The sequence below is a fragment of the Cololabis saira genome, chromosome 6 (assembly GCF_033807715.1).
Source record: "Cololabis saira isolate AMF1-May2022 chromosome 6, fColSai1.1, whole genome shotgun sequence".
Taxonomy (NCBI): domain Eukaryota; kingdom Metazoa; phylum Chordata; class Actinopteri; order Beloniformes; family Belonidae; genus Cololabis; species Cololabis saira.
This window is the reverse complement of record NC_084592.1, coordinates 20,290,956-20,316,436: the sequence shown is the minus strand read 5'-3', so window position 1 is coordinate 20,316,436 and position 25,481 is coordinate 20,290,956. Positions and strand designations below refer to the sequence as shown.

General features: G+C 39.3%; 1 protein-coding gene across 1 annotated transcript in view; it reads right to left on the bottom strand.

Annotated features, from left to right (window-relative positions):
• The window catches only part of LOC133445971 (potassium voltage-gated channel subfamily H member 7-like), a 55,416-nt gene that overhangs the window by 5,966 nt on the left and 23,969 nt on the right, over positions 1–25,481 (bottom strand). Inside the window, exons 4-14 of the mRNA XM_061723581.1 lie at positions 23,691–24,128; positions 21,665–21,685; positions 19,704–19,909; positions 15,467–15,892; positions 12,147–12,546; positions 11,755–11,954; positions 9,025–9,277; positions 4,162–4,367; positions 3,920–4,007; positions 3,610–3,771; positions 638–794 (exon numbers count right to left, since the gene is read on the bottom strand). Of these exons, the coding sequence (XP_061579565.1) occupies positions 638–794; positions 3,610–3,771; positions 3,920–4,007; positions 4,162–4,367; positions 9,025–9,277; positions 11,755–11,954; positions 12,147–12,546; positions 15,467–15,892; positions 19,704–19,909; positions 21,665–21,685; positions 23,691–24,128 (2,557 nt within the window). The remainder of the gene's footprint in view (positions 1–637; positions 795–3,609; positions 3,772–3,919; positions 4,008–4,161; positions 4,368–9,024; positions 9,278–11,754; positions 11,955–12,146; positions 12,547–15,466; positions 15,893–19,703; positions 19,910–21,664; positions 21,686–23,690; positions 24,129–25,481) is intronic.

Here is a 25,481-nt window from a genome sequence, read left to right as displayed (position 1 = left end):
CAACGGGAGCTCGTTCAGAACTCTGCTGCTCGAGTTCTCACTAAGACCAAAGACGTGGACCACATCAGTCCAGCTCTGAGGTCTTTACACTGGCTGCCTGTCTGTCTGAGGACAGACTTTAAAGTTCTGATGCTGATCTATAAAGCTCTGAGTTGACCAAAATACATATGTTACCCCCTGACCCAGAATGAACTTTCCAGACCCCTCAGATCATCTGGATCCAGTTTATCAGCTCCCAGAGTCAGAACCGGACATGTAGAAGCTGCGTTCAGCTTCTATGCTCCACATGTCCGGAAAAAACTCTCAGGAAGCCTCAGATCAGCTGAAACACTTAGATTATTTAGATCCAGGTTGGAGACTCACCTGCATTGGCTGCCTTTGAATAAAGCTCCAGATCTGCACTGATACCTTTAAACTTGAGTTTTAAAACTTATGGTTTTGATCTATTGTTATTTTTTTCCTTCTTTTGGTCTAAATGATAAATCATACTTTTTATTTCTACTCAGTTGTTGTCGGATTGTACAAATAAACGTGCCTCGCCGATGAAGAGGTAAAGACCACCTTCTGGACTGATTCACAGTTTATGACAGTAACTTGAAGATACACCCTTGTCTTAGCTTGAACTAATCAAGTGTACCTGTTTAAATGTTCTTGAAGTTGACCTAAGCGCTGCTCCACTTCACCGTACGTCATTTCGCTGGCAGAGTTTTCGTCCTCTCTCAGGTCCTGGAACTGCGCTGACTCATCCATGTAGTCCGCAGGCTTCTTACAGGCCCATTTATCACAGCGCAGATCTGGAGAAATCAAACCAACACACATGCTGTACATCCTCACATGTGGGTCACAACGTCATCACAGTACAATTAGAACTAAAATAGAATGTAATTAATCTCTGCAGGGAAGCTGTGTGTAGGTTCTTCGTTGTAATTTATCACGGTTTAGTACCAGGACTTTTATTACCGCGATGCTTGCTCTGCTGCTATCTCTGTTGTCCACGCGTTCGCGTTCATCCTGCTCTTTGGTGATACGTGCCGTGCCTTCTGTGGTCTTAAACAGAGACGTGGACGTTCTGCAATCTGACTCTCTAATGGGCCGATCTGTGCGGGTGGTTCTGTGCTAGCATGATGGATTGCTCTTCCAGCCTTTGTCCATGCATCTCCACCCGTCCAGAGTTATCGTAGCTGGGCAGGTTTTTGCATTTATTGCAGGATATGTAAGATATCTGAGCCAAACTCTACACTGATTTTAAAAGGGGAATTAGAGCTTCTTATTTCTTTTACTGAACCCCCTTGGATTATGTTAAATGTAAGATTAATGAATAGTTGTGGGGAGACAACAATGTGATTCTCTTACTGTGCAAATGTTTTTGATTTTGGTGTATTGGTTAATAAATCAAGTCATTGCATTAAATCAAGATCAAATGCCCGTAACACATTACTAAATAATCAAGTTTTTCTTTTTTTTAAAATTTCTACTTATTATTTTTTATATATATCTATTATTTTTTTTAACCATTTGCATAGTTTTACTTATATACATTTTTGTTTTATATAACAAGACCTTATTTTTATTTCTGCCTTTTTCCCATTTGTACTTTTTTGGACTGTATTGTCAACCCATCGAAACACCTGAATATTGCCATGGCGATAAATAATATCTCATCTTATCTCATCTCATCTCATCTCATCTCATCTCATCTTATCTTATCTTATCTTATCACGTCTTGCTTATGCCTTTGCACTTTGATCCTTGTTATTCTGGCGGCAGGTTCCCACCACATGCGAGGTATTGATCATGTCACATGGACCCCACTCACTTCCTATGGCAGTTGAAGAGATGCGGTCGTCTGTGGTCAATGTCTAATGATTACTTTGGAATCGCTAAGATGAGGAAAAGATAAGTGAGGCTTTCCAAATTTTCCAGAGATGTTACGTCTCTTCTAATCATGTTTTAATCCATTAAAGTAGATCTTTGTCATAAGATTGCTGTTTAAAAACATAAGCCCGGAAACGTCCAAATCCCCCTCTTTTAGTTCATCCAAACACTGAGTAGAATTGATTTTAGGATTTATTGTTTTTACCGTAAGCTATTGTTCTCCTTCTAAGCTCTACACTCAGATTCAGAAAGTCCTTGCTTAAGTGCAGTTACGATTTGCTCGGAGTTTCAGCACTCATACATACATCTATGTTTAATGCTGCTTGTTTCGACGCGCTCACGTACTCCTGTTTGAGGTCTTCTTACTTTCAAGTATCTTCTTTTACCTAACTGATGCTTTTAAGCTCTCACACTGTTCTGAGATGACTTTGCTGAAACAGGATGCCAGATGTAACACTGACTGGTGGAACTATTATTGCCTCCCTCCTCAGCCCATTTCATCTTTTTTTTTATTTAAAAAGAAACATGGAGCCAATGTAACAACATGTTTCAAGGTCAGCATGTAACTGCACGCTCATACATTATATATTTTACTCTTAGCAAACCCAGAAAAATGACGTGCAGTACATTTCCTAAGTCTACTGTTGCAAAAGTTGGACAATACGACGACAGGATTTCCTGGACCCTATCACTGATAAACTGCAGATGTGTATGCATGCCTGACCTAATCAGTAATGCTTTTATTCCTTATCATTTGTCTTGCATTGATGTGATGGACAGGTAGAAGAGTGCTGATTCAGCAAAGATTTTTAAGAAAACTCAAAATTCTAATCTCTTAAAAGTGAACCCAGTCAAACAGTATCAACAGACTGTTGATGTTTTTAAAAAGAGGCTCAAGACCCATCTCTTTAATCAGGCTTTTAACTGACTCATTTAACTCTTTTAAATTTTTTATTCTCACCCTTATTTTTATTGGATCTTACTGCTCTGTTTTATATTTAGTTTATCCTTTTTTATCATAATTTATTTTCATTGTTTTATTTTCATTGCATTAATACATTTTATGTTTATGTTTTATGAAAAGCACTTTGTGTTACATTTTTTGTATGAAAGGTGCTTTACAAATAAAGTTTGATTTGATTTGATTTGTACGGAGCCCCTCTGGTGACATTTGAAAAAAATAAAATAATGCGTGGCCACGCATTAATATCTCGTGGCCACGAGATAATCAATGCGTGGCCACGCATTATGTATCTCGTGCGCACGCATTATTTTACTCGTGGATGGCATTAGAACCTACTGTCTGGACTTCGTGGATGCAACTTCCTTGGTGGGATGTTCATCATTAGTAACGGTAATTATAGTTTATTTATATTAAAGAGCAAGAGTATTGTCATGGTGAGTGTAGTAATAACATGTGACATTTGAAAAAAATAAAATAATGTGTGGCCACGCATTAAAAACTTGTGGCCACGCATTGATTATCTCGTGGCCACGCATTGATTATCTCGTGGCCACGAGATATTAATGCGTGGCCACGCATTATTTTATTTTTTTCAAATGTCACCAGAGGGGCTCCGTAGATTTGAGTAATCATCCGGATTTTTGCAGTGAATATAAATGTAAACAAACCACTATTATGTTAAATTATAAGAAATGCAGCATAATCAGCAAGCACATACATAAATCAATTTAAAATATGCACATTTCATCTATAAAACCAGATCCTGGTACCTTCAGTAGATGTTCTTCTGCTCAAGTTTTCCGCGACAGGGAGATCCGGGTCCAGGACTGGAACGCTGAGCGACGAGGAATCCAGGACGACCGAACGCCGCTTTAGGCACGAGTCAGAGCCTCTCTCCTTTTTCGCATCTTTAACAACTTCCTTGTCGTCCCCTAGAAAATGGCAGTCAGCAGGAGTCAGTGGCACTATGGTATATTACATAAAGAACACACGTGCTCCCAGCGAGCTCCAATCAGCGGATGATGTCGACCCCAGAGTAAACCCAACAAAGCTGCACCGCAGGCTGCCGTCTCCACTGACCTTCAGGTAGATTCGGCGTGAACGAGATTCTTCTCTTTATGGTTTGATTGTTCTCGCCATCAGAATCACAATCTTGAACATCAGGGTTCTACAAAAAATGTAAATTGTACAAATCATTTCAAGTAGTGAAATTTATATTCTGAAAATTGATCAACAGATTCAGAATCTGCCGCAATGGTGACGACTGAATCGGCCTGAAACTGGAAAAGTGGGTCCCGTTAGACAAGCTTTTTCATATCTACCTTGGGAGAGTCGTCTCGGAGGTTGAAGGTAAGTTCCAGGTTGTTGAAGAAGTAGTCGGCAAACTCTGGGTACATATCAATCACCTCCACCAGATCTTCTCTCTGAATGGTGCTCAGGTCACAGTAGCTTAAAGCTCGCACGTCGGCGTTGGACTTCCCGGGCTTGGCAAAAGGATGGATCAACTCTCCGAAAATGTCATTTTTTCCTGTTAGTGACAAACATACAACACAGGCAAGGATTAATCATATAATCCTAATATAACGATCATATCAGTCAGCGATAAGAAAAGCACCTATATATGTTTACGGAGGATTTCTGTTGTATTCGTGGTGCGTATCTATCTACTCATCGGTTTTCACCGAAGCCCATCAGCCGTGTTTGTTTTGTTGAAAAGAAAAATCAAACAGCCTCTCCTCTCTGTGAAGATGCTCTCCCAAGGCCTGCGGATCACTTTTTTCTCTCCATCTTTGATGTATTTTTTTGTATCTTGAGGAATAACCACGGACACAAAGCAGCTTTGATGTGGGGGCGAAAAGAAGGGGCTGATGGTGACTGACGTCCCTCATTTGTTGTGCACTTCAAAGGAACTATTTGTGTTGATAATGGGAAGCAGGTAACGGAACCAGTTCCTCAGCAAAGTTAATGTCATAAAATCTAATATATTTTAGGCTTAGCTTTTAAACTATGCCATAAAATATATATTTTTTTTGTCCAAAGGGTGAGAAGTCTGGTTTGAAGGCCATCATGAAAAACCCCTTTGTTGGCGAGGGGGTTCACTAAATGCCAACAGTGTAAGCAGGGGCTCAGGAAAAAGGGATATGATACACCGGCTGCTAGTGTGCTCTCACAGCAGCCACCGGACACTTCAGAGGAAAGCCTCACAGCGAGGGGTGTATCTTTCAACCACATGCAGCCCTCACAACAAGGATTCAGGTAATCGTTAGTGTGGCCAGCTAGTTCCTCTCCTCTTGGACAATGGAGTTAGTTTTCAATATACAGTGGGGGAAAAAAGTATTTAGTCAACCACCATTTGTGCAAGTTCTCCTACTTAAACAGATGAGAGAGACATGTAATTTTCATCATAGGTAACTTCAACTATGACAGACAGAATGGGGGAAAAAAAATCCAGGAAATCACATTGTAGAATTTTTACTGAATTAATTGGTAAATTCCTTGGTAAAATAAGTATTCGGTCACTAATAAACAAGCAAGATTTCTGGCTTTCACAGACCTGTAACTTCTTCTCTAAGAGGCTCCTCTGTCCTCCACTCGTTACCTGTATTAATGGCACCAGTTTTAACTGGTTATCCGTATAAAAGACACCTGTCCACAACCTCAAACAGTCACACTCCAAACTCCACTATGGCCAAGACCAAAGAGCTGTCAAAGGATGTGAGAAACAAAATTGTAGACCTGCACCAGCTGAATCTGCAAATAGGTAAGAATCAACTGTGGGAGCAATTATTAGAAAATGGAAGACATACAAGACCACTGATAATCTCCCTGGATCTGGGGCTCCACGCAAGATCTCACCCCGTGGGGTAAAAATGATACAAGAACGGTGAGTAAAAATCCCAGAACCACACGGGGACCTAGTGAATGACCTGCAGAGAGCTGGGACCAAAGTAACAAAGTACCATCAGTAACACACTACGATCAGGGACTCAGATCCTGCAGAGCCAGACGTCGCCCTGCTTAAACCAGTACATGTCCAGGCCCGTCTGAAGTTTGCTAGAGAGCATTTGGATGATGCAGAAGAGGGTTGGGAGAATATTATATGGTCAGATGAAACCAAAATAGAACTTTTTGGTAGAAACACAACTTGTTGTGTTTGGAGGAGAAAGAAAGCTGAGTTGCATCCAAAGAGCACCAAACCTACTGTGAAGCATGGGGGTGGAAACATCATGATCTAAGGATGTTTTTCTGCAAAGGGAGCAGGACGACTGATCCGTGTAAGGGAAAGAATGAATGGAGCCATGTATCGTTAGATTCTGAGTGAAAACCTCCTTCCATCAGCAGGGCATGAAGATGAAACGTGGCTGGGTCTTTCAGCATGACAATGATCCCAAACACATCGCTCGGGCAACAAAGGAGTGGCTTCGTTAGAATCATTTCATGGTCCTGGAGTGGCCTAGCCAGTCTCCAGATCTCAACCCCATAGAAAATCTTTGGAGGGAGTTGAAAGTCCGTGTTGCCCAGCGACAGCCCCAAAACATCACTGCTCTAGAGCAGATCTGCACGGAGGGATGGACCAAAATACCAGCAACAGTGTAGAAAACCTTGTGAAGACTTACAGAAAACGTTTGACCTCTGTCATTGCCAACAAAGATTATATAACAAAGTATTGAGATTAACTTTTGTTATTGACCAAATACTTATTTTCCACTATAATTTGCAAATACATTCTTTAAAAATCAGGCAATGTGATTTTCTGGATTTTTTGCAATCTGTCTCTCATAGTTGAGATATACCTGTGATGAAAATGATAGGCCTCTCTTATCTTTTTAAGTGGGAGAAATTGCACAACTGGTATCTGACTAAATACTTTTTTGCCCCACTGTATTTGTAAGGAAAAAGAAGAAACTATGAGTTATCACTATATCATATCAAAGGAACAACTTTTGGGCAAGAAACTTCTCAGGAATAAACTAAAGCACAAAAGCACTGACTATCCATTATGCAAAGAGCAATTATAAATAAGTGACAAAGAATTTGGGATAAGTGACTCTTTAGGTATGTTTGTATATAACGCGTTTTGCATGCAGCAGCAACCTTTGCCGCACTTAAACCTCATTCTGTCAGGTTCAGCTCTAGAAAGGATTCATCTCGCAAATTTAACCCAAACTCAGCTCGTTCATCTGCAGTTCACCGATCTCAGGGGCCTAAATATTTCACTGCCAATTTCTGTTGTTAGTATGCCGACTGAAAGGAACTTCATTTGCTGTGAAGCTGCGAACAGTAGCCATAATGACTCTGAAAGTGACGTCACTGCCCTCTAGGGCCAATGTAACATATGACACAAGCACTTATGCATGATGGATCGCTTAAAATGTAAAAACAAACAAACAAACAAAACTGATAATAAATGAGTCTATGGGAGAGAATTTGAGCAATTCTGAACCTGTCTGAAATCGTGCCAGAAGGGGCGGGACCACTGGTCGCATGGCTTTATGCTGATTGGACAATAACACACAGAGGTAGCTCAAACTGTTAAGTTAAAACAGAGCCTTATGAATGAATAAATGAATGTGAAGTGCATGACCCCCCCCCCCAGCTTATCTCCTGGATTCATGTTCTGTTTTGTTTCTCTTTAATGCTTTAGTAACATTCCAGACACCTGCAGTTTTATTTTATGGCTTTTTTCATATTTATTATAAAAGGTCAAGGTCAAACTTTTTAATATAGGACATTTAAAAACCACCATGGTTGACCAAAATATGACAAGATGTGTAAAGCTCAACCCGAACTGAAGGCCGGCAGGGTTTGAAGTGTTTTTATATGTAAAGGTACGCTGTTACAGAGAATGGAGCCAGCTACCAAAAAAACCCATCACCTCTGGAAGTGGTGGAAGTATACACAAATATCATGTTCCAGCCCAATTAAAACCCCAAAAATTGCAATTCAAACTTAAAATCCATACTAAAATGGACAGGAACCCAGTGGAGGGATGCCAAAAGTGAGGATATAGTAACGGTTCCTTGTCCCAGTTAAGTGGCAGCATTTTGCACCAGCTGAAGTTGGTGATGAGATGACTGATCCCAGCCAGCACACAAGAAATTACAACAATCCAGTTACTTGGTCATAAAAGCATGTATAACTCTTTCAAAACACATAAGGTAAGTGTGAAAAGCTGCACCTTGGCCAACAGTCGTAACGGCTCTTAGCAAACAGATGAGTAAAGGACATCAAAGACACAGTCTGCCACCTGATCCGAGTGCCCAAAGACAACAATTTATGTCTTTCAGAATCAGAACCTCTAGTTCTAGTTCTCTAGTTCTAGCATTACATGAGGATATCTTCTGCGAAAAAAATAAAAATTAAAACCAAAGATTGCGATTCTAAAAAACTTGCCCCAATGGTACCAAATAGGGGTGGGTTAAAAATATTGGTATATCGATATTTTATTGATATACATGTGTAGGAACGATTATCGATATGTAAATCCAATTATCGATTAAAAAAAAAATATATATATATATATATATATATAGCCTATATATATATATATATATCCCGATTTCTTCCCCATTTTATCATTCATCATTATTATTTTTTTTTTGAGAATCCCTTCCATCGCCAAATTGCTATTGTAACTAGAATATCGATATCGAATCATATCGGAAATCTTGTCGACTTGGGACCTAGTGTATCAGAATCGTGTCGTATCGGGAGGTCAGTGATGATACCCAGCTCTAGTACCAAACATTGATAACTCACCGGCACAATGACTGCAATCGTTCTTCTCACTACACAATTTAAATTTCTCTTATATAATCCATATTTCTCCTAATGCTTGTCCTTTCCTGGTCTCTTTGACCACAGCTCTCTTCATCATCACTTTGCCACCACGTTCTTTGAATTTACATAACAAACTTTAACAAATAATAGAATACACAATGTGCACTTATCTAAAATAAAGGATGGGTAACGTGAAAGAATTGTGGTGATATGTTCAATCGTAACTACAAAACGGTAGTCCTACACAGGACAGCGAGAGGAGTCCAAAGATGGCCAAATACAACTCTGAAACCAGTTCTTGTGCACAACACAGTTAACCACAACCAGAAAAATGATAGCCAAATCATCAGATTAGCATGCAGCAGGACAACGGTAGCCTCATCAACAAAGGAGTGTGTATTTACCAAGGATAGCGACCACAATGTCGTCTTTCAAGATCTCAATAGAGCCGCGGTTAAGAAAGTAGAGGGCGGTGAGGACATCGCCGCCGTGGACCAGAGTGTCTCCGGGGGGGGCGTGAGTCGTCTTGAAGCGCATGGCCAAGGCCCTCAAGCACCCTTTGGTGGCTCCTTCGAAAGCTTTGCAGTTGTGCAGAAGATTTCTGTTGAGGTGAAGGCAAATATCCGCCTGCAGGCACTCAGGAAAACCTCTTAACACCTGTGACACAAAGAAAGTCTGTGAGTGAAATACTCAAATAGGCTCAGCTTGGAATCCTTAAAGAGACGCAGGTTTTCAATTAGGTGTTTTACAAAGGTTCAAAATCGGGATTGTGCCATGTTTTTTCATTGTCCAGGGCTGTGTTTTGCATCTCAAGGCCTGCAAAGATCGGATAAAACATAATATTTCATGTATATTTATGAATAATTATAGTATTTCATATATTATAGTTGGATAAATACATACATATCGTAACATTCTGGAATATGGTATTTCAACTTTTACAAAAGGTTTGTTTTCTATCAGTTGCATCCCACTGACGCAAGTGTTCAGAAAACTCCTGGGTGGGTTTGATAATCAGAGGCTTACTCAAGTCACTGTTCAGCTGTTATAAATGAGGCTTTTGCCTTCGAGCGTGCAGCTTGGAGTAGCAACGTGATAATGGGATGCATGCTTCAGCACTAAATGGATGAGTCAGAGGTTGATTTGTTCACTGCTTCAAAGTATAAAATCAGAAACGGGATCAGTTGCCTCAGCACGACACCATCGTTTAAGCGTTATTTATGGAGGGATACATAAAAAAAAAGTTATTAAAATGAAATGCATTATTTGGTACAGCAAAGATAAGACGCTTCTCTGTATATAACGAAAAAAAACTGTCTACTGATGAGTCCGAGTTTGAAATTTGTGGAAACAGCAGTGTGAAGGGTGTGAGGCGACGAACAAGGGAAAGAATAAAACCGCTGAACCGTGAAAAATGGTTGTGGGAATGTTCATATTGGAAAGCGTTTTGCCTACGCTGCAGTTCAACACCTGGCTCCGCCCCGACCGCTCTTCAGAGACGCGCTCTGGTTTACAACTCTGTGGAGGAAAGGTTCGCAGCGTAGCAGGATAATGAGCCCAAACACTAATCAGAGCGTTGAAGCTACATGAAGAAAGAAAAAAAAAAAAAGAAGAGCATGACCTATCATGGACTTTCCTCCATATTCATTTGTGCTGAACCTCGGTGAACGCCGAACGAGCCCTGCGGGCCAAGCATTCCTGGCAATGGTAGAATCCCTTAATGACCTGCTGGAAGAACATGGCGTATCCTGTTTTCAACAAACTCGTGGGGTACATGCAGCTCTAACGGGGAGTACAATGGTCCCCGTTCAATTAATCAAATGTGGAATAAAATTCTAAAAGTGTGTTCTGCTTAGTCTTTATCTTAGGTAATACTTTACATGAGCGCTATCATTAATTGTTGACAGTGACAAATGAATTTAATCATTTTGTGCTTACGTATAAGGATATATAATTTTTGGATATAACACTTCATAACTATGAGAGTGGGAAACCACTGACATAACATGTTGGAAATACAGAAAGGTAATTATATACCTTTAATACTGGCATTTAGGTTTGGAAAAAAAGCACATTTTTCAGGTTTAACATAACACAACATTGTCATTTTGTCTAGATCTGCCCGGATCTGAAAGAATAAGTTATTCAAGACTCACACTGTTACATCACAAACGGAGCCCAGACTAGAAGTGTCTGGCTTCCCCATGTTCACTGTCACTCAGTTTCATTTCATGCACATGTGAATGAAGTTGGTTGCACAAGGCTAAAAGAATGATTTAAAAAAGACCAGACCGCTGAGGGTTGAGAGCCCAGATAGCTAAATATGAGTGAATCAACGTTGAAATATGGATAGGCAGATATATCGAATCACCATTGAAGCCTGACATTTAAATTATACAAAAAGCCGTCGGCAACAAACAGTTGATTCAACATTGATTAGACGTTGGCATTAGAATTTGACCACAAAACAACATTGATTCAATGACATCTTTTCAACGTTGGTTAATTGGCTGGAATTGGATGATTGTTTGATGGTTGATACACCATCAATCGTTTACCTTAAGAAAAAAAAAATCTACTTTTTTGACAATAAATCCACATTGAATTAAAGTCTTTTGCAATCTGGGTGCTTTTCTAAGGTTACTATGAACAGAGATGTTAAGACCAGAACAGAGCAGAAAAGACACTTCTGTTTACTCAAAGTGTCATTCTAAGTTAAGAAACATGTCAATGTAAAAAAAAAACGAAAGCAAATGTGCAACAATTTAATCAACAATATTAACTGTTACAGTAAACAAAGTGCAGTAAATACTACATTTGCTCATTTTTCCTTACCTTTTAATTCTGAGTGAAATAACGAAGATGGCTACACAGAATGTAGCCCTAAAAATATTTTTTTTCACAGAAATCTTGTTTTAAAAGTAGTAACCTAAACAGATGTGAAAGCAGACAAACAAAACAACAACATCAAATGTACCTCCTGCTCTTACCAATGAAGGGATGTCAGTCCAAATGAAGCAGACAGGAGAAAGAAAGTCCTTTTTAGATTCTTGCATATCCATTTTTCTAATGATCATTCAGTATTAAACATGATATATTTACGGTGACATATTGAGCCCTTTTTTGTTCTTTACCGTGTTCAGATCGATGCCGTTGGTGTAAGTCCACGAGTGCTGGAAGTATTCCTCCAGCCTTTGCCTCAGTGGGTTGGGAATCTGGTGGAAACGAATGAACTCCTTGACCCGTAACATCTGAGCATGATAGCGAGCCGTCCCTGAATACAACCTCTGAATGATGGCCGAGACGTTTCCAAAAATACTGGCATACATAAGCGCTGGAAAGAAAAAATAAATAAAAAGATCAGACAGTGATCAGCGAGAGTGAGTGGACAAAGATTTTCACTTGTTAATAGCTGCTATGAACAGATGTGAATAAATGCAGCTTTAATCACTATCTGATAAGAATAACCAGCACAAAATAAAGATGACTCAATCCACTGAAAGCAAAAAAATACTTGAGCACTCACAGCCAATTAACATCACACATATGGAGAAGATCTTCTCTGAGTTGGTGTTCGGAGAAACATTTCCAAAGCCCACACTTGTCAGACTGCTGAAGGTGAAGTAAAGTGCTGTCACATACTTGTCCTTGATGGAGGGACCAGAGTTAGGATCGCTGTAGTTGTATCTCTTCCCTATGGACACGCCCAGATTGTCGAGCCAGCCGATCTTGTGCTCCAAGTAAGGCTTCTCCACGTTACCAATGGCGTACCATATGCAGGCTAACCAGTGGGCAATTAGGGCAAAGATGCACATGAGCAGCATCAGGACCGCCGCGCCGTACTCAGAGTAGCGGTCCAGCTTCCTGGCTACGCGCACCAACCGCAGGAGCCTCGCTGTCTTCAACAGGCCAATCAGCGTGGTTGTCTGGGGATAAATATGAAGGAAAGGAAACTTCTTAGTATTTTTATTAGCCATTTGAATGCTAGTCTTAGAATAAACATAATCGGAGTACAGTGCTGGGGCATGTCCTCACTGACACTGACCCACAAAGAAGAAATGATCTATATCATAATGACATCTAATTTATCATTTTTGACCACCACTGTTTTATACTGTTTATAGCGTGAGGGCCAGTGCATCTTTAGCTGTGGTGGCACAGAGAGAAAGCTTTAATCATTTTTCCGAAGAGAATAAGAGGAGGTCGTCATGGCTTTTAAATGTAAGAATCTGTGCTGTGTTGGTTGCATGTTTGTCACAAAGGTGTGCCAGATTAAATACAACAGCAGCAGCCAGACAAATCTGCAGAACATTCAACCGCGCCGACCGCCAAAGTCTAAACTACAACCACGTCCAACCACAGCGCCATCCATCATCACAACAACTGCAGCTGTGCTTAAAGGAGACAGCTGAATAATTATGGAGGGTTCATAAATAAGCAATGAGTTAAGAAAAAAAAGAGAGAGAAAGCAGGAATACTACTAATAATAATCGTGTGAAATGTCACACAAGGTCTCCTTTCTTCAGGTGGTACAAGTGGATCCTTCACGTTAGAGGAAACGTTAAGAATATCGCTGGGTGATGTAAGACTAGTCCTTAAAAAACTGTTATGCTGACTACAAAATTAAACAATAGGCAAAATGTAAAAATCATTTAAAAAAAAAAAGATCACTGATTTATCTGTTCCAGCCAAAATGAAGAAAACTTATATTTTCCTTTTCAATGTTATAAACATAACATCAAAAGTAAAGGTGCATGTGGATTTTAGCCATAGATGAACAATTAAAACTGTTTATTTGCATGTTTTAGATATTTTGCTTGCATGTTTTAGTAAAGTTGTACAAACAAGAAGTGCTTATTCTCTTCTGTGTCTCTTTACTTTGTTTTTCATTCTCTCTGTCGGTTCTCCCTTTTCCTGCTCTGCCCAGCTGGTTTTTCCTTGCCACTGTTTGGCGTAAGGTTTTTCTCCCACTAGGGGAGTTTTTACCTGCCATTGTTTATGTTATGTTTATGTATTAATTGCTCGGGGGTCATGTTCTGGGTCTCTGGAAAGCGCCTAGAGACAATTCTGTCGTAATAGATGCTATATAAATAAAATTGAATTGAAAAATAAAATTGAAAGTGTATATGTATGAGTCAACAGAGCAGACCAGTCTTTCCCCCAACTCCATGTTGCACATTCACAATATGGACGTGACGGCGAAAGAGTGAGACACAGCTAGAGGGCCAGAGGCTGAACATTACACAGGTTAATGTTGATTTTGAGCAAAATCAACACAAAGCAGACATGCAAGACAAAAATATCAAACGGTCTATATTTTAGAGTCTTTATTTTAGTTTGCTCTAAAATATAAAACCTCTTTAAAAATACAAATGTTGTCTTCATCTGACTACAGTTTGGCTTGTTAATGCCAGTGTTAGTATCTCATCCAAGCTCAGATTCTGCACAATTTAACACCACCCTTCTTATAAAATAGACTTTAAATAATCGTGATATAATTAACTATTCTATAAATGTATATGTCTATATGGGGAGTCTGACATCAAATCAGCGTGTTCAAGCTTGATGACATCATCATATTTTACTTCAAAATAGTATTTATCATACAAAATTAAACAAAAAAGGCAAAATTTGAGAGAAAAGCTTTTTTTTGCAGATCAAACAAACAAACCAAAAAGAATCTAAGCAAGCAAACAATCTAATGATTGTTTAACTGATTGAAAAGGACCTCTTAAAAGCATCTGAACATGTAATCACATTATGTGGCTACATTAGCAATAAAACTCTCATTTAAACCCCTGCCCCATTTACTTTTAACAGAAACAACACTAACCAGTTTAAGATGGAAGTAAGCAATGGATTTCTTTATTCACAGTAAATCATTTGTATTTCTGTTCCTAGCACAACTATTCTTCCCTGCATGACGCCAGCTTCCCCTAATGGTTTCCACAATGTGCTCAATCTTCGGGTATGGACTGAAATCTACTTCACATGTATTTGCTGTCCTAATCAAAAGGTTTCCTTCAGCGTTTGTAGGTTAAAACCATCTTATTAAGCCTCTAAATGAAATGAGCCTTGTGAAAACCATCTGCCACTGTCTGCCGTTGGCTCGTTTTCTGAATGAGAATAAAACTGAGAGGAAGTTGCGTGACCAGTATTAAAATTAGAAAGTTACACTAAGCAACTATTAATAGAAGTTAGAAATCACGACGTTATCACAATGTACGCCCACTTACTTAAAAACGGGGAAGAAAAAAAGGCAGCTGGAAAATTCTCTCGTAAATTTGACAGGTACTTTTTAGTCTGTTTCTTTCTTGGGAGACAAACCGGTATCCTTTTTTTTGTGAAATAGTGAAGTGACTCAGCAGTGGCAGCAGCAGTGATGGAAAAGATGATTATGGTCTATAATCAGGAGCTTTTCTGGTGTAATGGAGTGCCTACAAAGCACGATAAAACTCTGAAGTGGATCCAGAGCCTTAGGGGAAATATCCTACCACACAAACAAGCCCACAGGCCTGGCAGCCAGCCTACCAATGACCTCCTCGCATCTGCATGTAAGCTGTGCAAATAGTCCTGTTGGTCTTCTCCTCACATAAATGCATCATTGATTGCCATTTGGTAAGCCATTAATCTGTGGAAATGGATTCCACAATGAGCGTCATTCAGAAAAAAGAAGGAAGGAAATAAGGTAAGATGGGAAAAAAACAAACATTTTAAGTAATCCTTTCAGAGCCGACGCTGAAAAATCTATTGCCGCTGATAGTTGGTTTAACAGCACAGGCATTTCTGAGGTAATGTGCTATAAAACATTAGCAAAATACAGCACTTTTATTCAAGACAACATACCTCATCTGATCCCGAGCCGAAGATGAGAAGATCAAAAGGGATTGCTGCCACCATGTCGATGAGGAACCAGCCTTTAAAGTAGTGGATGGCTATCTTCGCCGGATGGCTGACCACTTCCTCGTTCAGGTTTACGTAAGTGGTCCTGAAATTTATGAGGATGTCAATAATAAACATGATGTCCACCATTAAATCTACTACGTTAAGAGGACTGCAGGAGTATCCGCATTCGCGCCTCCTTTGCTCCTCTTGGTCATTTAGGAGAAAAGCGGCAGAGTACGGCGTGAGGATTGCCGTGTAGATGACAAGCAGCAGGATCAGCCAGTCCCAGACGGCCTTGAAGGGGCTGTAGTGGAGGATGGTGAACTTGTCGATGCGGTTTGTCTGAAGTTTGTACTCTGGCAGCACGTCAGCTCCAAGTGACAGGACCTGCAGAAGTGGTTAGAAGGTCAAAAAGGCCAAGAAAACCACCGGACCGCACCACTGCACTTTGATCAGACAAGCCTTATGTATTTGACAGGGATTACTAACAAAGCTTAGACTTTGTTTCTGTTGCTTATCTCAGTTGATACAGAGAGTGCTTCTCTTTGTGGTTGAAGAAATAATACAAAACAATAATAAAGTATCTCATATAACGGCTGGAAGGTACAGTAGCTCACAGACTTCCCGCACATCAATTGTGTCACAATAGCAAACTGTTCAAGGTAAGATCAGCAATCCAAGTATTACACAATGAGCGACTGGCAGGGCGAATAATTAAAAATATCTGACTGCCACCGGCATGGTCTACATTTGCATTGTTTTTGGGAAAAAAAATAATACATTGAATACAAATTGCAGATTATAAAATGAAGAAAGCAGTTCAGGTTTATCCATCCATCCATCCATCTTCCACCGCTTAGAGTAAACCTGAAAACAGTCATGTTCAGGTTTACTCTGCGGATAATATATATATATATATATATATATATATATATATATATATATATATATATATATATATATATATATATATATAAATAAAGCAAACAATTTTGTGTATATATATATATATATATATATATATATATATATATATATATATATATATATATATATATATATATATATATATATATATATATATATATAAGCAAACAATTTTGTGTGATTTCCCTGGATAAATGATATCAGGCTGGATGATAAATCATTCATTGTGGTCAGGAAGGTCAGGTTTTCCCCTGTTGTGGCTTGATGACCAATAGCAGCGAAAGACAAGGGTCTTTCATGGCAGAACATACGGTAGGAATCAGGGTGAGGGAAACTGGTCTTTCTATTCTGTTCAGCACATTTCCCTATTTTCAGCTCGTGAATTATAGATTTAGGCCATGGCGTCAGTCAGGAAGAAGATGCAGCTTTCATATGTCGTTGGTGTCTCCAGACTTCAAACCATTTAATCAAGACGATGGCTCTTCATTTATGAATGAGAAAGCTGCTGTTCAGGGAAGTTCATATGGTTTCTTGGATCAACTTTGCTTTGTAACCTGAGATACTGCCCGGCGGTAAAAAAAACACGTCAGACTTAATCAGAGAGGTGGTTGCTCTCTCACCCACTGCTCCTGAACTGTTTGAACTGTCTTGTTCACAGTCATGTCATAATGTAGAGTAACACAAGCTCATAATCCACGCTGAGCTGCTCACCTGATCTTGTTGACAAGCTGTTTTATTAGGTGTTATCGAAGCACATTCATCCCATTCATCTGGGACAACTTTATAGATGTGGAGCTTTTAATAAATCATCAGTCTCTCCCAAACATATTGTTGGAGCTTAGTGAAACTTTTACCTGAAATAGCCACAAACTCTGCATGAAAAGAAGAAGCGCAGAACCAGTAGGTACAACAGTTATACTCCGGCTCATATATCTGGTCCGACATGCAGAACAGGTACCTACTATGGTATGGGAAGAATTGGAGGAGACAATTCCTGACAGATGGGGATGGCAACACCATCAAGTAAGCTTTTCGTTTGGCGCATTTCGAGGAAGTATTCTGAGCAGATGTCCCAGTTTTCAGGGGATAAATCCCATTTTTAGTGACCTGTTCTCCAGCTTAAGGTGTCAACAATAACATCCCTGTATTTCACTGTGTTTTCAAAATCTATTTTACATCTAGGTATGCACTGTTCGGCTTGTTTGGGGCTAATAATAATGGTGCCATCTATTTGCTTACAGATTCTCCTTCTCTGTATTATGCCAAACTTGTTCTGGGCTTGGAGGCCATTAGACCGTGGAAACATGTATCCTGATCAGATTATTTAATATTTCATATCTTTTTTGAAAGAAATAAGCGCTAGGTGCCGTAGACCAAAGAAGAAAAGGACCATCCAGACGGTTAGCGGTCTTAAAGCAAGGATCTGTGATGGTACGTTGTTGTATAAGTTGCCCTGGCAAAGGTCAGATACACTTCTATGATAACAACATTAATGCGCAGAATCCCAATGACATTTGAGAGTAGTGTATATTTCCTGTGCCGTTCAGGCAACTTTCAAAATGATGATGCAAAACCACATTCTGCACACACTACAAACACAGGGCAGGGAGGAGGAGTGTGTGTCTGCTGGCAGTCCTGACCTTTCCCCAAAGGACAATCTATGGAGACACGCATAAATGCAAGAATGATGAGCCCCGCACTGGGCATAATCTTGAGGTGTGTTCGCAGGTAGAATTGGACAAATTAACAACTTACACAACAAATCCCTTCCAATGAAACAATGCTTTTTAAGTATTGCAAGCAGGAAGGGCAAAATTCTGAAATGCTTCGAATCCAAAATGGATGCACATTCACACGTTCAATGGATTTAAAAAAGGAAATAAAGTTATAAAAGTCAGTTTCTGTTTTTCTTTGTATTTCTTTGCTGTCAACTTTTTCTAATTTAGGATTGCAGATGTTTAATGTGTTTGGCACATTTTTTTTATTTTCATTTGCCTTTTTATGGTTACGGTCTTGCTAAACACTGGCTTTTAACTATTACCATTGGCTGATGGTACACATACTAAACACTAATACTTGGATGGAAGTCATTCTCAAAATGGAAACAGCGCTGCATGTAAGGACTGTCCTTTGTTTCTGAGTCCTGCCGTTGTTCAGGTTTTGTTAGGAGCTGACAGATTTCAGGGGGGTATGTTTATACTCAAAGAACAGAGTTATGGACCTAACCTTCACCACTTTGTTTTTGCTTGTACAACCAGCCAGTCAGAGCTGAACGGACTTAGTGGGAGATGACCTTAAAGAGATGGCAACAGAGCATTTCCAGAAGGTGACAAGAGGAGCTCCAGCAAAAGTACAGTATGATAAAAAAAAATATGTTTTTCAATATCAAAGTAAACCATTTCTAGTAGAATCCTAAAATAACCTTGTGCATTTGTACACAAGGATAAAATCAGCTCCTAAATGTCACCGCTGCACTAATGATGTGGGATGGCACCAGGCTGGCAATGTGCTACGTCTGTAACCTATAAATAACAAGACGTTTGGTTTTTTTAACCTACGAGCACAAAACTTAATTAGAAAATTACCATGTTTGGAGGATCAGTGAATCTCTGTATCCTAAAATCACTCGCCAGCCTCTCAGTTCAGCATCACTGCTGTGTAGTTCAAAGCGTAAAACTGGTTATTTTCTGTAGCTAGAGTTAGCAGATGTTCCCGAACGACTCAGACAAAAGGCTGTTGTTAAGGCTCATTACACACAAATATACTTAAAGTTGTACAAATATAAGCATATATTGAGTGGGACACGCTTTGTATGTGAGTTTTAGTTGCTTTTTCTTCCTACATGTCCCCCGTTAGGTAGTTTTAAACTTCAACAGAAAACACATTTTAGCCAAATCATTATAACTGCTTATCGCAATAACTTCAAAGTTGGCTCAGTATTTTATTTGGATCCCAAAAAAAAAATCTAAAAGACTGCCAAGTTTGAAGCGGACTAGATCAGCAGCTGTGGAGAAAAGTGAGGAACACAGAGACCAGATACAGATATTCCAGGATTTATTATTGATATTGGTGCAGTGAGATGGAGATGGCTTGTTTTTTTGCCAGTTTCCCAAACACAAACACTGCCAATTGTGTTCTCTGAAATACAGAACCAAGTTATTTTTAATCAAGCCTCAGATGACGTGAAGGTGGCTGAGAAATTTGGTGCTTCGGCCACAAAACAACCCATAAGGTTCTGTAATATCAAGCAAAGACACGTATTTGGACTCACCTGCGTAACCTTCTCTGTGACATTGTGAGTTCTGTCTTTGACCTTTGGTGCTATGATGGTCTCAGATGTTGGAGGAGAATGAGCCTTCTTATCAGCTCCCTCTGAGAAGTTGAGCGCGATCAGAGGGAGCTTGTTGATGGTGCTGTACTTGTTGATGTGGGAGTCAGAGGTGGAGCCAAGCAGGCTGGACACATGGTTGAAAGGGCCTAATGATTCACAGGAAATACAGCTTCCATTAGTTCCCTTAGTAAACTTGGTTGACTCAATTAAAGCAAGGGTGCAGTCAATATAAGTACAAAATGGGAATTTGTAAGACTTGATTTGGTGAGCAGATCTTAAACCACTTTCAGTTTTGTGAGCATGGATTTAACTAAGATTAAAGGAATACATCATCTCCATCTTTTCATAGCAGCAATACACAGGAGTCTATATACTGTAGATCTATTTATAGAGAAATGACAGCAGTCTCTTACCAAGGACCACTGACTGATTTATTCTGTAGTCATCAGTAGACGTGCAAAAGGAACAGTACAACACAAGGAACTTGTGTTGTAGGAACAGATTTTGATTGCAAATAGATAAATATGATTAAAGTTAGAAGTATTTGTAAAATATTTCCATTATTATATAAAATTATCTTTATTTTCTGTTCTGTTTCATCAGTTAAGCATGCAACACTGATGGTGATTGGTTAAATAGAAGGGTAGATGGAGAAGGTGATTTGCAAAGACTATTTTCTTGAAAATGTCATGCATGGCATTGCAGACCTTCAGGATTTTCTCACAATATTCACTTCAGCATAATTTGCTTTGGTATCGAACACCACAAGCAGGCATGCACCTTCATCCAAAAACGACATCACGATTAACATTTTTTATACGAGCCATTACAGTATGACACATATGCAGTAAAAAAAAATGATTACATTGGCAGGCGATGCAGTGCAGGGGCAAAATTATCCAATTACACAATCACTTCTCATAAGAACCCAATCTCAGTGCAAAAGCGTCAAATAATGCAGTGGTGTCACCAGCCCTCTGTAATTCCCCACACAAGGAAGTCTTTGTCAGATTTAAAAATTCCAATAAAACCATCTTGAAAATGTGTGCATTTGTCTTGTTATCCACCGAGCTTTGTTGATATTTCTAAGCTGTATATTTTTAACCCCAACCAGGATCTAGGATTGTATGACCCAAACCTAATAAACTTGTTCTAATATGTACACGTAACCAGGAAACTGAGTTGCCTAAGCCTTACCAAGCAGCTGTATTTGCCTCAAAACAGCTGAACGTGATTTTAATCCGCTCCATACAACCCTGGCCAGCCACCCAAATTGTTTTCCTTGATGCAAAGAATTAGTCTTAGTAGTTCTTCTGGATTTAACTTTGAAGTACAAATGGATGCAGAGGAAACTGCCTCCGGATGCCATTATACCAATTAGAGGAACAAAGCATGTGACGGCAGTCATTTTGGTTGTTTTGAATATAGCAGCTCTTAAATGTTCCTTAATGAGTCATCGCCTAAAGCCCGCCCCCATCCCAGCCTTGTTGTGATTGGTTCTGTGCAGATGGAAATGGCTGTGAATGGGAAGGTCACCACACCCATTTCATGAGAGTAGCTGGCCAGGCTAATTCTCTACAGCTAACTAATGACTTTTTTTTTTAATTCAACTTGTTTGAAAGTTATGACTCCATTATAATGTCTCCCCCTACTTATTAAACTTATCTAAGGATGTGTGTTAGGAACTGGCGCTGGCCAGCTCTTTGTATGTATTTCAGTTACAGCAGTACTTGACGCCCCGGGAGTGAAAATGGGTTGCTCATGATGAAATGTAATAAGCCCACTCAATCTATCCGGTAGAAGAGGCTCTCTGAGGGGTGTCAACGCTTATTACATTGTTTGAAAGTCATGCTTCAAGGCAGCACTAAGCAATGAAGTCGCAAGCACAAACTCATTATTACCTCTGTAATAGCTACCATTGTCTAAAGACAGCATTTAGTGGACAGTGGAAACAAAGAAGACACATTTTTAGAAATAACATTTAAGAAAACATATCATAAAAGAAGTAGAATAGCTACTGGGTGTGACTGAAGATCGGCCTTTTGAACATCAGCTTTGAAGGTTTGTCATCTACGATATAATATTGAGCGTCTTATTATCAGTGAGCTTGTTTTTCTCTGCCGTCCTGATGTGTTCGATCTGCCGTCGTGGCGCCAGGCACTGATTTCAAACTGAAGCCAAACCTTCTCATCTGGTGTTTACCCACAATCACTTCAGATGGACCCAAAAAGTAAGTCAATAACAGCATATATCAGATTCAAACATGTTCATTTGACATATTTACAAACAGAAACCCAACAATTTCCAACCTACCGTTCATGGATCATGTTCATGTCATATCTCTGCAGAGACATGGCCACTTCCATCTCAACCTGCTTGACTATTTTTGAATCTGTGAATTGGCAAATTAGCACTGTCATATTTAGTTTTTTTTTGGCTTTGCTAGAGGAAGTGCTGGACTTAGATCATTACATAATATCCAGGGAGTATGTAAGGCCATAAAGAAACAATATTTTAATCACATGTAGCACAGCTTGATTAATTCATTCTATTTTTAATAGACCATAATACATACTAAAAATATTATCTAGGCCATTAGCTTACTCAGAAATAACATTATTTGTGGTATAACATCCAGTGACAAGTATGTTAATAAGCTCATACGTGTTCTCTATGTTCTGAGCACTAAATAATGCAAGCGTGAATGCACTGAGATTCAGACCTCACATTAAAGGACCACCTAATGACCTGAGTGTCAACCACAAAGTCTTCTTATTTTTACAGAGAAAAAAACAAAAATATTCTTCAAATAGCAGCATCTGAATCACAGAATGTTCATTCACAGAAAACCTACCTTTGTTTTTAAATGTTAATCCCTGCAGTGACGGCGAACAAAGTAGCTGTGAAGTCACGACTCAATTTGTCCAGCAAGTTCTGCCAGTTGGGTTTTAATGGCTGCTGACCACATTTCTGCTGCTGTTGTTTTAATGTAAGAAATTTATGAGGAGCAGCAGGAATGTGGCATTTCTCTTTACAAGCCACGTAGAGCTCATAGATGTACTACAGAGCATAAAGTTGTTCTTTCTTCTTTTGTGCTGACTCTCCTTCAGAGGCTCGTTCAAGACTAAAACAGGAATTAAATGCATCAATTTGTGTGTCTTTTGATGGTAACGGAGTGCTGACACAAAGCTCTGCACCATCCTAAATCAATTATTTTATGGTTGTTCTTTTGCTGTCCACATTTCTATTTGCCTCTGTTGTATAAATTAATTTAATGGATTAAAAAAAGATAAAACTTTGCGATAGCTTAATTTGAAAAAGGTTACTGAACCATGTTAATTTATGTGAAATGATCTAGTTCAGGTCACTGCATTTAATTGTGATTTTATAGAAACATAAGAAGACCAACTGTCGTCCACCCGTTTGTTCAGTCGACAAAGCTGACTGTGTGATCCAAGCTATGTGTTTATAGAGCACAAATGCCAAATAACGAACCACAAGAGTTCACTTGAGGCGCATGTGGGCAAGCATTTTCATATCACATCTGAACCTGTTCTTCAAGCTGTCCACTGATTGGATCGTCAAGGATGTATGAAAATACCCGGTTTCAGCAACCTCACAGGCTTGTTTGCAATTTTTTTTCACCCAGGGTCATCATGCCATAAATACTTCACTTTTCAGACCCTATAGCTATTTATATAAGATTATACACTATGCTATTTACGTTACATTTGATCATTGGTTAGTTTACTCTTATCCAAAGTTCAAACAAGCTGTTAAATGTTCTGCTGAAACCTCTTCAGATCATTTCAGTTCTTAATTTTTGACTGTCTGAGCAAATTTTTTTCCCATGTATATTTTGTCTCCTGCAGAATACCCTATGGGGTACCTGTATCCCTGATTACGAATTACAGCTGTGGTGCATACCTTCACTTGAATGCCGGTCCCTGAATGCACTTTTGGAATTGGAGCTATAGCCCTCAATTTCATGGATGGATGAGGCTCTCCTCACGCTGCTGATGCTGCCTCTAGGGAAGGTGTTTGACAGGGATGTAGAGGACTGGTGTGGCTCCGTCTGGTACAGCTTCTCCCAGGGGAGTTTAAGGGATGAATGGTCAAGCGGTTCAGGGCCAATGCTAGCCTGGGAACAGTGGTGGCTCGAGCTTATAAGGGCACGCGTGTCATTGGCCTCCGTAGGACTGCAGATGCTTTTTGTAGGTGAGGGGAAGCTCTCCAGAGCCACTGAGTTCTGGTCCTCTTTGGGAGATTCCACCATCACTGCATCTGGATCCTCTTGTGGAAGAGATTGCTTGGTGTTCATTAGGCTCAAAGCAGCCTGGCGGAAGCGGAAGAACCGACTTTTCCCTATAAATTGAAGAGAAATAAGGAATTATTAACATTTTCATACACATAGAGTGACTTTTCACCAAACATCCAATCATTTTCTCATGTGATCAATATCTAAGTTCATGGTAGGAACTTTTCTTGTCCCAAGATAGATAGGAGGTAAGGATAACTAAATGAGCTAGAATAGGGGTCAGCAACCCAAAATGTTAAAAGAGCCATATTGGACCGAAAACACAAAAAACAAATATGTCTGGAGCCGCAAAAAATGAAAAGTCTTGTATAAGCCTTAGATTGAAGGCAACACATGCTGCATGTATCTATATTAGTTATAACTGGGGGAAGATTTATTTTTCATTCTGCACTTCGAGAAAAAAAAGTTGAAATGTCGAGAAAAAAGTTGAAATTTTGAGAAAAAAGTCGAAATTTTGAGAAAGAAATCGAAATTTTGAGAAAAAAAGTCGAAATGTCGAGATTAATGTTGAAGTACAATCTTGAGAAAAAGGCGAAATGTCGAGAAAAAAGTCTAAATTTGAAGAAAAAAGTCGAAATGTCAAGAAAAAAGTCGAAATGTCGAAGAGAAAAGGCGAAATGTCGAAGAAAAAAGTCAAAATTTCGAGCAAAAAGTCGAAATTTCGAGAAAAAAGTTGAAATGTCGAGATTAATGTTGAAGTACAATCTCGAGAAAAAAGTCGAAATGTTGAGAAAAAACTCAAAATGTTGATAAAAAAGTCGAAATGTCGAGATTAAAAAGAAAAGGAAAAAAGAAGAAAAACAAAGGAAAAAAGAAAAAAGAAAAAAAGAGAAAAAAAAGGAAAAAAAGATCCAACATTTTTGAAAAAGCTCCAGGAGCCACTAGGGCGGCGCTTAAAAGCCGCACGCGGCTCTGGAGCCGCGGGTTGCCGACCCCTGAGCTAGAACATCTATAAGTCTGTCAGGGAGAAGAGATGAAACACTAAACTTATGCAACCTTGTCCAACAAAGTCAGTACAGTCATTGTCTTGGAAGATATAAAGTATACCCTATTTCAATTTTAAAGTTTAACATGTCAGAAGATAATAAAAAAGTAATCTGGTCTTAAAATTAAGAAAATACAACCTCAATAAACAAACAACATATGGCATATTAAAGCTTATTATTATCTCAGGAAAACTGAGCCGAAATGCAGAAGCAGGATGAAAACCAACAACACATATTCAGCTTCCACAGCCATTAAAAGGGTACTGTACATAGAAGTCAGGTGTTACTAATCCAATGCATTTGATTGATTGATCATTTTATATCCACCGGGTTGAAAGTAGAGTTTTTATCAGTGCGTCAGTACAATGCCAGAGAAACGACGTCACAAGTGATATTGGAGGAGCAATGTTTGCT